At 31.9% G+C, this 11,721-nt stretch overlaps 1 protein-coding gene across 2 annotated transcripts; it reads left to right on the forward strand.

Annotated features, from left to right (window-relative positions):
- Positions 1-2,291: 2,291 nt before the first annotated feature.
- Positions 2,292-9,617, forward strand: LOC124456522 (protein lifeguard 1-like). 2 transcript variants are annotated; one of them, XM_047006945.1, is made up of 12 exons: positions 2,292-2,979; positions 3,949-3,962; positions 4,165-4,229; positions 4,336-4,389; positions 5,396-5,446; positions 6,201-6,240; positions 6,702-6,739; positions 7,041-7,086; positions 7,389-7,430; positions 8,212-8,301; positions 8,693-8,740; positions 8,956-9,617. In XM_047006945.1, the coding sequence occupies exons 1-12, from the start codon at positions 2,718-2,720 to the stop codon at positions 9,106-9,108; spliced, it is 903 nt and encodes a 300-aa protein (XP_046862901.1). In that variant the 5' UTR covers positions 2,292-2,717; the 3' UTR covers positions 9,109-9,617. The 2 variants fall into 2 exon arrangements, with proteins under 2 accessions (XP_046862901.1, XP_046862902.1); XM_047006946.1 differs by lacking the exon at positions 3,949-3,962 and having other exon boundaries at positions 2,928-2,979.
- The last annotated feature ends 2,104 nt before the right edge of the window (positions 9,618-11,721 follow it).

Raw genomic sequence — 11,721 nt, forward strand, 5'->3', positions numbered from 1 at the left:
ATTGAGCTCTATAAGACCTGGAGGGGCAAAGGGGCCTGGACCCCGTGGTCAAAAACATGGCGGTAATGGCGGATTTTGGTTGTCAAAACTTCCACTTTGAGAAAAATTTTTAACATTCGCTCCCTCCGGAATCCGGATCTTTATTCCTGCTTGTATTAATGACAACCAGCGAAAACAACCACGATACCGTAAGCATAAAATATTGAAAATAATGCTTCAGGTTTTTGTAAAATGGACACACACATTTAAATGAGGTAAATCTACTGTAAAATAACGTATATTTTGCCAAGTAATGCTCTAGCTATATTAGAAATACATATCAAACGGCATTCTTTACACTGTCAATGTGTCGTTAAGCTTTAATGCATAATCCCATGCGCATTACTTGTGTTTTTGACTGTTTGTTAACAGCTTGGTGCAACTGTCTTTCTTAAATAGATGGGTAAATCTTAGTTAAAATGTCCAAAAAGGAGTTAGAAAAAGTTAGCTTACCTCTACGACTTAAGTCGACTGGAAATATATTATAAGTAGGTATGTAATTTTTTTGAGTTTTTTTTGGTAGGATTGATTCTGGGTGTCTTATAAGGTATTATGATATTCTGATAAATCTACTGAGAACTTATGAAGAAAATATCTTGAACTAGAAGAGCAAACGAACGAAATTCAGAAATACTATAATTATGTTGCTGGTTCTGTTTTGAGCCAAGATATTAGTAACTGGATTGTCATTGACAACCATGGATCTACTACTGAACAGAACTACATTAATTTCCCATTGAAAATACTATTTCTTGAATGAAAGTGCATTGGTTTCTCTGACATAACACTTTTCTTATTGCTGCATGAAGGCAAATCTGTTTAAATAATTAAAATGTAGGTGAAGATATTTAGCATGTTGTATAATTATTATTGTACAGCCATTATAATATTATGGCCTTGTGTAATGTATGTCAAGAAGAACTTATTAATTCTCCAAAATGCTAACCTTCTTGTACTACTTTTCTCCTGTGTCCTTACAAATTACTATTACCTATACTACATTATGCCTTTGAATTTTTCTTTTCATCTTTTGGTAAAAACATGAGTGAATGACTTAAAAATCAAGTTTATCTAAAATAGTATTTTGTACAAAGAAACTATATTGGAAATACAAGAAATATACAAGGAATATACAAGAAAACATAATTGGAAAAGTCTCATGTTGAAGACAGATGTCGCTTATTTTACTAGATTGCTACTCTTATTTTTTCAAATGATATCGTAATTCTTCAAAAGACATAAAAAGTTCTTTGCCATCAATTTTTGCTTCTTCCACATTCAACTTCATTGCAACCAATGCATCTTATGTGAATTTTTAATCACCTGGAATTGAAAAACATATGGATTTTGTCAGATGATGCAGTAGTATATTTAATGTTTCATGCATGCCATCATAAGCTTTTCTCGAGCAAATATTTCAAGGTAGGAGCATAATTTGGCACATTATTGAACAAAGTAGTTTTTATCTTGGTTTTGATGTACTAACCTGTTTACTATAACAAACAATTATATTTATAAAACTTTTAGCATAAAGCAAACCTTTACACACCATCATTATGATTGTCCATAATCTATCAAATTGTCCAGGATAGCTGTTTAAGAAAGGTATTTTTTATTGTACGACATGTACCAAAGAGTTCATCAATTAATCCTGCACTGCATTTGATTTTAATACAGCTCTGTTCATAATATTTGCTTCATATTTTCAGAAAAATATCATGAAAACACCCTCCATTTCTTGAAGGTAAACTCAGTTGAAACAAGGAGTTTTAATATATGCATATCTCGATAAGAATTGGTTGCTTTGCCTCGTCTAGCAAGCGATTAAGTAAAGAAAAAATAAGACTGGATAAACATTACTTAAATTATAACTTAGGAGTAAAAACATTCACAAAATATATGCACATCACACTTCAAGTATTGACTTAAAACAAAACACTGAACACTTTAAATGGTAAACAATCTCACGTTGCTTACCGGTGTCATGAAATGTTTCCTTTTCTGGCATTACTTCAGCATCCGTATACCAAACAAGTTTGCAGCATGTTTTAAAGATAAAATTTCTAAAGTTTTTGTGCTTGGCATTGATATTTTATATAATCGCAATTGTGGTTGTCAAATCCGGGTGGGAGAAAAAAATTTTATTTTGTGAGCCCGCGTCTTTCCGCTGACTTTGACAACCAAAATCCGCCATGTTTTTGACCACGCGGCGGCGCGATAATAATTTATAGTAATTTTGTTGACGTTTCCCCTCCAGGTCTTATAGAACTCAATGGCTGCCACGCTGATGCGTGGCAGCAATAATTTTTAGCAGTAGCCAAGATGCACGTTTTAGACCTGAAGTCCTGGTGTGGTATAAAATGAAGAAGTCAATTCTTGAAGTCAATCCTGGTGTGGTATAAAATGAAGAAGTCAATTCCTGAAGTCAATCCTGGTGTGGTATAAAATGAAGAAGTCAATTCTTGTGTACATCTATAAAATGTTGAATAACATTTTCACGATTATTGAAATGGTTCGAGCATTTTAGTTCCAAGGATATAATAAATAAAGCTTACACTGGCACCAACACCAGTCACCACTCACGTCATACAACATACAAGAATATTTTAAAGTTTATAAGAAAATGAAAACAATGCGATGCTCAGTGTTCCGATTTCGGTTTGCGCAAATAAGACGTTATGGTCAGGTGTTCTGGCATTAATTATTTAGTCAAATGTTTACGTAATACGTATCCTCTGTGTTGTTGTCGCGTTTTCGTGTGTTTGGGAAAATTATACGAACTTTGCAATAGTTTCATGATGGCAAGCGGATTTGGTAGCTATGCACCTCAACCTTATTTTTCATCTCCACCAAATAACGGAGAAAACGAAGGCTTGAATGAAAACAACCATTCTGACTATGACTCGGCCGGAGCATTCACGGATAAATCAATTCGTGCAGGTATTGCGTTGAAGCAGTTCAGTGTTAATATACTCATGCATTTTTACATGGTATTTTTTATTCTGATGCATTTGGTTAATTTCTTCATTTGAAGCTACACAATTTTCAGGTTTCACTGTTCTTCAGTAAAAATTTTGTTTACATTTAATTAAAGTGCTTATATTGCGAATCATCATAAACAGATTTTTTTGTACCTATGCCGGTTGGCCAACTCGTGAAGAATTGCTAAATGCACATTTCTTAAAACAATTTTGAATTTAAAGCAATTTGTAATTTTTACTAAATACTAAAACGCGATCTACAAATAAATTACATCTGCTGTTGTTTGTTCAGTGATAGAAACTCAGTATGACGTCAAATATGTGATGTCTAATTTGTCTGGGCAAAATTTTAAATTATTTGTTAGGTATTTCTTGAACAGAAAATTAAAATATTTTCCAGGAAAAGAAAAAATCCAAGAGTTTTTGTTTCAATGTTAGCTAAAAGGGGGGCTTTTTGTTGCTTTTGAAAAATTGTCTACTTCATGCTATGTCAATCATCTTGAAGGTTCTCATTGGCCTAATCCCTGGGATGAATTCACCTTCAGTAATGTTCAAAAAGGTTTTCCAATATGTTTTTGCTTTTGTAATGAAAGCAAAGCTAGTTCATGTGAACTAAATTTGTGTGTCTGTATCATTGAACAAAATATAAATAACTAGAATCTTAGTATGGTCTAAAATAATTGCCCAGCAAAGAATTCTTTAGGTTTGAGACTGCAGTTGATTTCACATATTTAAATATACATATTTTACATTTTAATGACTGTTTTATTCATTTTTTGCTGGGAAATTATAGTTATTCATATGATTCCAGTTAAATCAATTGCAATATATTTGTATTTATACTTTAGAAGCAATCATTTATTTTGACTACAAGTACCTTGCAAATTTTTTTTGTTTAATGATTGTAATGTTTCTTAATTTGCTGTAGTTTTTATAAGAAAGGTACGTAAGTCTGCTTAATGATGATGAATTTTGTATACAAAACTTGGTTATGGATTCTACGGAAGTTTTTCGTCAAAAATCCTGTGCACAATTCATTGAGGGAAAAGTATCACAATTTATGGCTGTCAAAATTCACAAGTTTTAGAAGTTAAGTATGGAAGTTTAAATTTATGAGATTCTTTTTATTTATTTCTCTTTGCAGCTTTATTCTATTCTTATGTGTCAACTAGTTGTCAGTGTTGCCTTTATTGTATTTTTCGTGTATTGGTAAGTTATGTAAATTTAATTTGGTAGATTTCCTGGAGATGGAGCAACAAATTTTACACCATATTGATATCATTTTTGAGATTGTTTCGTCATTTGTTTATTTTAGTAAACCTGTGCATGAGTTTTTGGAGAAGAATGTTGCGCTCTTCATTGTTTCTTTGTAAGTAACTGTCACTTTTTTGTATTTTGTGTTATCATGTTTTTCTCTGGAGTCTTGAACTGTTGTTGTTGAGAAATATATGCAATATTTTTTCTTTAAATGAAGTTGATAATTTTTTTCTGTGATGGAAATTACTGCCGTACATAGTTGGACATACATACATAGTTGGACATACATACATTGTTGGACATACGTACATAGTTGGACATACGTACATAGTTGGACATACGTACATAGTTGGACATACGTACATAGTTGGACATACATACATAGTTGGACATACATACATAGTTGGACATACATACATAGTTGGACATACATACATAGTTGGACATACATACATAGTTGGACATAAGTACATAGTTGGACATACGTACATAGTTGGACATACGTACATAGTTGGACATACATACATAGTTGGACATACGTACATAGTTGGACATACGTACATAGTTGGACATACGTACATAGTTGGACATACGTACATAGTTGGACATACGTACATAGTTGGACATACGTACATAGTTGGACATACGTACATAGTTGGACATACGTACATAGTTGGACATATGTACATAGTTGGACATACGTACATAGTTGGACATGCGTACATAGTTGGACATATGTACATAGTTGGACATACGTACATAGTTGGACATACATAGTTGGACATACGTACATAGTTGGACATACGTACATAGTTGGACATACGTACATAGTTGACATACGTACATAGTTGGACATACGTACATAGTTGGACATACGTACATAGTTGGACATACGTACATAGTTGGACATACATACATAGTTGACATACGTACATAGTTGGACATACGTACATAGTTGGACATACGTACATAGTTAGACATACATACATAGTTGGACATACATACATAGTTGGACATACGTACATAGTTGGACATACGTACCTTAAAGAAGACAAAATTTGCCTTCTATGTTTTTGCTAGGTACATATGTCTTGTAAACAGTGTATTTTTCTCTTTAGAGTCATGTCTTGTGTTCTCATATTTATTCTTCCATGTTGTGAAAATCTCAGGTATTTTTATTCATGTTACATTTGCCTATTCTGCGGGAATATTTTCGCCATCTGTGAAATTATGTATGTCAATAACCTATTCATCCAAATGCAATCCTATTTCCCATTCTTACTTCAAATCACCTTAACAATAACGCTTTGGTTAGAAGTTTTCTACAGAACATTTCTGAGCCCAAAGTTTATAGCTGTGATTTATTTTGTTTGTGAAGTATTTTGTTGCAACATACTTGTTTATAAATCATAATGCTATTTCAAATCTGAATAATTTGTGATGTTTTTCAATCTTCACATGAAATGATTGTAAAGTAAAGTATTACCATCAAAGAAGTCATGTTCATCCATACAATACCCTAATAACCCAAATTACGTACCTAATATTATTAAGAATATTCCAATGATAATGCCACAGACACTCAAATAAGTCATTGCAGTCAGTGGCATTCCAAGTTGCTTATTGAGCTTGTCCGTTTCTCATGCCTCTTTCTAATTCAATACACAACTAATTTGGCTAAATTATTTTTTGCGTGGTCGACATTAGTTGCCTATATATTATGGCTGTGTAAAAAATCCTAACTTGACAAGGAAATTGAATGCATATAAATTATAATACTATGAAATACAAACATTTATTAGAAAAACACCACTTGTATTTTTCCGCAGTAATACACCTCAACTAGAACTAGGATCTAAAACTCAAGTCAATGAAAATATTCAATGTTAAATTCAATGTAACTAAATACGGATTTATTTGTAGACGAAAGTATCCTCACAACGTGATTCTTCTAAGTCTTTTAGTAAGTTGTCCAGATGAAGAAATTTTGAGTTTGTAACCACAGTCGTTATTTAGTCATTTTTTAGGTATCGTGATATTAGGCAGAATTATCGCACTTAAATCTTCATTACATGGTTTGATCATTGATTCTTAATTTACGTTGCAAAACAGTGTGAGCGTTTTTATTTGGCTGCGCAAACGACTTTAAATAAACTGATTCATCATTTTCTATGTATTGACTTGTACTGTGAAACACCAACATTGTTATGGGAAAAAATATAAATTATGTATTTTGCTAGGTACAAGTACAAGCTCAAAAACGCAATTTCATGCAATGAAATGTGTCTGATTGCACTTTGAATAAGTATTGTATTGTATTTAAGATATATAAAGCTAAATGAATCAAATTGTTAAAGTTAGAATTATGCTTGTCATATTTAGCATGAAGGTGAAAAACTAACACTTTTCATTTCTTCATTTAAGACTCTTTGTAAAGGATTTGCTTTGGGTAGTGCTGCCAGGTATATACCTACATAGCTACATATATATGACGATCATTATGTATTTCATTGTTTTGTCAAAACTACGTTGCATTTTCTACAATAAGAGTATAGTTATTAGTCTTATGAGTAAATATTAAGTTTAGACAGTATTTAGCTATTAAGTTGAGCTTTAGCACGATTTCATTACAGGTCAACACACACCAGGTGAACTGGAGGGGGGGAGGGGTAAATACAGATATTACTGTAACTCCTGGAATGTATATTTAGTGAAATACGTACGTCTTGTTTTGTCGTTTAGTCTTTCCTTTTATTTCTTTAGCCGGTATGATGCACATGCTGTTTTCATGGTTACAGGAATAACGACAGTTTGTCTTCTAATTTTCCTCTCAATTATCATCATACGTATTCGCAATTCGAATTTGCCATATTTACTCGTTTAAGCGCGTCGGTTCGCTTTATATTTCCAAAGCTTTAGATGCAGTGCTTGTTCGTGAGCATTGCTCAATTGATTAAAACCGAACTAGGATTGAGTTCTTATACATTGGCGCTGCGCCAATGTTCCCAAAATGTCGTGTGTTTTTATTTGCTATTTGGACAAATATTCTTTCAAAGAAGTTTCATCTTCGTTAAGTGGCAACGAATTTAACTTTATATCTTAATTTTTTAGGGCGTGGTTCTGGCCATAACATTGTTTTCCTTCCAGACTAAGGTTAGAATGAAATTATTTGTCGCTTTAGAAGTATTTTTATGTATCGTGTAAATAGTGTGGGTGGTGATTTCATGTGCTACGTATGTTACCGTAATATTAAAATATGTATAAAGAAAAGAACATAAAGTCTCCATGAGACATATTCTTCGATAGAATGTGAATGACTTCTTAACCCATACGAAATAATTCGAAAAAAGCGATATTTTCGTTCATCAGTATAAAATTGGTACCAAAATGTTGGTTTTAGAAAAATAGCGATTGTTCGGATAAACTTGCCTCATTAACTATGCAGTTATTTGCAGACGTTTTTATCTTTACAATGGAGCAGTTTTGAGAGTATGAAAAATATAAATCGTGGAAAAAACCTCCTTTTTACACAGATTTGTTAACAGACCTTAGTGATTTTTCATATCTTTGTTAACAGACCTTAGTGATTTTTCATGTCTTTGTTAACAGACCTTAGTGATTTTTCATATTTTTGTTAACAGACCTTAGTGATTTTTCATGTTTTGTTAACAAACCTTAGTGATTTTTCATATTTTTGTTAACAGACCTTTGTGATTTTTCATGTCTTTGTTAACAGACCTTAGTGATTTTTCATGTCGTTGTTAACAGACCTTTGTGATTTTTCATGTTTTGTTAACAGACCTTAGTGATTTTTTATATTTTTGTTAACAGATCTTAGGGATTTCTCCCATTTCTTTGTTAATATTTCAATTTTTCTCATTCCTATGCTGACATGTCTTCATATAATTATATTGTTAACTTCGTGCATTTTTAGTTTGATTTCACCATGAAGGGAGGAACGCTCTTTGTTGTATTCATTGTTCTTCTTCTGTTTGGATTTTTAACAATCTTCTTTCACAATAAGGTATGTTGTGTCGATTCTACTGCATTAATCTTACTCACTCTTTACTAAATTATGCCGATAAAAATATTCAACTCACTGTTTTTCTTGTAACTTGTAACCCTAAGTTCAGGCAGTTTAGTCTGCGAGGAAGTGAAACCATGCCGAAAGTTTAAGAATAAGCTTTTTGAAAATATTTAGAAACGCGAGTTCCTGAACATCAACTCTATTCAATGACGAAAATTTTAACACATACATATATTTGTTATTTTCTTTCATTTGTTGTTTATCACAAATGTGAACATTTTGATTTCATTATGTTATTTTTCACGAATTAGTTTAATTAAGCTTTGATTGAGTTTCAATGTATTTTTGAATTCTTTTTTTTGTATGTACTGTTAATTATCATTTTTAGATTCTAATTCTTGTGTACGCAAGTGGTGGGGCTTTTCTCGTTTCTTTGGTACGCAATGAATTTGTCAACAATTTGTGAATCATCATAATGCTCTTTGTTAGTTACCATTTGCGTGAGAAAGTTTTCAAGATAGTTTGAGCTTTAGGTTCTGCCAGAAATCTCAAAATTTCTTTGAAAATTGACCATTATCTGAGAGCGGTCCTTGCACTTTCTTTTCTTGTCTGTGTTCAAACTTTTGACATATCTTTTTTTTGTATTTATAGTACTTGGTATATGATACTCAGATTATGATGGGTGATGGCAAACAATATTCATTGTCTCCAGAAGAATATATCTTTGCTGCACTCAATCTTTATCTTGATATCATTAATTTGTTCCTCTTCATTCTCAGAATCATTGCCGCTGCTAGAGACTAAACTAATGAATGCATTCAATTCTCTGGTAAACTTCAATATTTTCGATCTTTATTGAGTGAAATTCTCTTGTTTTATCTAAAGATAATCTGTGCAAGTGTTGTACTTTCATGTTTTAAGAATATTTAAAATATCTATTTGTCACATTGCTACTTTGATTATACAAGCATTCAACGATTCTTACCATGAATCAAAATGCAAATGAAGTAATAAGAAATGTGATTGGTTAACTCCTGCGTGTAGCACTGTAATAGTCATCTTTAGAAATTTTCCTATGTATAGTTGTAGATTTAACGTTCTGTATATTATCATGATATGTATCGTAATAAGCAGAAGCGCATTTAAAGCGTCACTGCATCTCGTGTACTTTTCATTCGTTCTTTCTTATATATATTGCTGTAACTTTAGTCTTAAACAATGATTAATGTTTAAAGTGATTTCGTTCTTCAAAATCTGTCGTATGCTGGCACCCATCTTCTGTATCCCAGTAAATAAACTAAGTCATGGAGTGAGTTGCGTTTGTGAGTTCGTGCTTTGTTGATGGAACACAATTCTTTGATAAATGTAAATGACCGTAATGGCCGTGTCTTTAATGTAATTGTTGCATCCCAACTGTCCTGTGGGATTAAATTTATTTCAGTCGCAAGGACCCCACGAAACATGTGTAAAATAATTTTTTCTTTTCTATTAATATACTTTGAGATATTTTCACGATCGATTGTTTGATGTTAGTGAATTTTATCTGCGATTGTGCGTGGTTTTATAATGTGTAAATCATGAGATTTATTTTTTATTTCATGGCTTTTTCTTATGAAGTGCTCTTCGATCCAATTTTATAATTTAACGATGTTAAAATAAGGTGTCATATGAAGAATTAGAAACACGAACGACCTTGTTCGTGCCTACATTCTACCATGAATTTATAATTGTTACAAGAACTCACAGTGGTAAGAAAAAAGTTATGAATGCTTGTTGCATGTCTAAATGTGTATAAAAGATCATTTGTATGAGCTTTTTTATAGGATATACAAGAAAGATATTTTAGTCTACCCCTAGATTTTTGATTGTTTTTGTGTTGACACGCATTTTCTAATTCGGTCGATTTGACGTCGTTCATATTTTTGGTCATTTACTGTGAGCAATTTTCTAGATGCAGAAGTTTGATAGCTGAAAAATTCACTCTACTGAATGTCAACAAAATCAGGGGGTGTTGTATACACAGCTTATGACAAATGATTTCCTGCAGCATTTTTGAATTTTAATCTCATGCTTATGATGGATTTTTTACATGACGAAACATTTAATTGAATACATTTTAATTTTAAAGAACTTATGGCGTTATGCAACCATTGAACGAAAATTGTTGTTTCATTAATTTAATTTCATAATGTATCATTACTTATGGAACCAAAGAGTAGTAAAATTTCCAGAATTAATAAAACATTGCACTTACATTACAAAATACAAGATTTTTTTGAAAGCAAACATGTTTCGACATTATCAGAATGCCATCTTCAGTGCAGAATGGTTAGTGTTAAGTAATATGATACGTAATATGATATGAATAAATTAATTACAGTGAATAGGATTGTGATTTAGTTTCAAAATTATAAAATATTTACAAAAAAAGGAAAAGAAAAATAAGTATTAAGAACTTATAACAAAAAATGTTATTATAAAGTAAATATAGTGTTGTAGTGGTGAACTTGGATATTTAAATCGGGATTAGTTTTATTAATGTGCAGAGCTTCCTTGATTTTGAGTGAGAAAGTGGATTGATCAGTGTCGATGATTTTAAAACAGGAAGGTGAGAATTTGTTTTTACATGAAGGAGAGGCTTGAAGATGTTTGTAGATAGTGGAGTTTTTGTCTGTGTGAGTATGTTCATTTATCCTGGTAGATAATTGGCGAGAAGTTTCACCAATATAGCGGGAATTACATCCCGCACATGAAAATTGACAAAATTGACAAAATCATTGTTCTTAAACCCGACAAAGGCAATGGTGTAGTCATTATGGATCGTCAGGTATACATTAACTCTTGCCTCACTATCATTAACAATTTATCTAAGTTCAAACCACTCGATCATGATCCTAAAATTTCCCGTGAAGCAAAGTTACAACGACTGCTACGTAACTTAAAGAAAAAGAACTCTATTAACGAAAAATCTTTTCAAGAAATGTACCCAAGAGGTTCACAGCCAGCTCGATTATATGGTTTACCTAAACTTCATAAATTAAACAATATCAATGACATACCTACTATCAGACCTATAAATTCTTCAATCAATTCGTATAACTACAAATTAGCCAAATACCTCAGCTCTTTACTCCAACCCCTAATACCTAATGACCATTCTGCTAAAGATTCTTTTAGTTTTGTCGACGATTTTTTATCTTTTGACACTAACGCTCCACATGACAAATTCTTTATTTCTTTTGACGTTGAAAACCTTTTTACCAACATACCACTGACCGAAACCATAGACATTGCTATTGATTTAATTTTTACCAACAACCCTACATTCAAAATGAACAGAACAGAACTAAAACTATTGTTTAACATCACTACGGCCGAGACTCATTTTTTATTTAAAGTGCTTATCTCACAATTTTT

Source organism: Xenia sp. Carnegie-2017, unplaced genomic scaffold (genome assembly GCF_021976095.1).
Source record: "Xenia sp. Carnegie-2017 unplaced genomic scaffold, XeniaSp_v1 HiC_scaffold_51, whole genome shotgun sequence".
NCBI lineage: Eukaryota > Metazoa > Cnidaria > Anthozoa > Malacalcyonacea > Xeniidae > Xenia > Xenia sp. Carnegie-2017.

Bases quoted from the DNA above. Each gene is read 5' to 3' on its own strand.
- LOC124456522 (XM_047006945.1), top strand. From the start codon at position 2,718: ATGGTCAGGTGTTCTGGCATTAATTATTTAGTCAAATGTTTACGTAAT. The intron at 4,230-4,335 runs GTAAGTTATGTA...TGTTTATTTTAG, and splicing joins ATTGTATTTTTCGTGTATTG to TAAACCTGTGCATGAGTTTT. The intron at 8,302-8,692 runs GTATGTTGTGTC...TATCATTTTTAG, and splicing joins CAATCTTCTTTCACAATAAG to ATTCTAATTCTTGTGTACGC.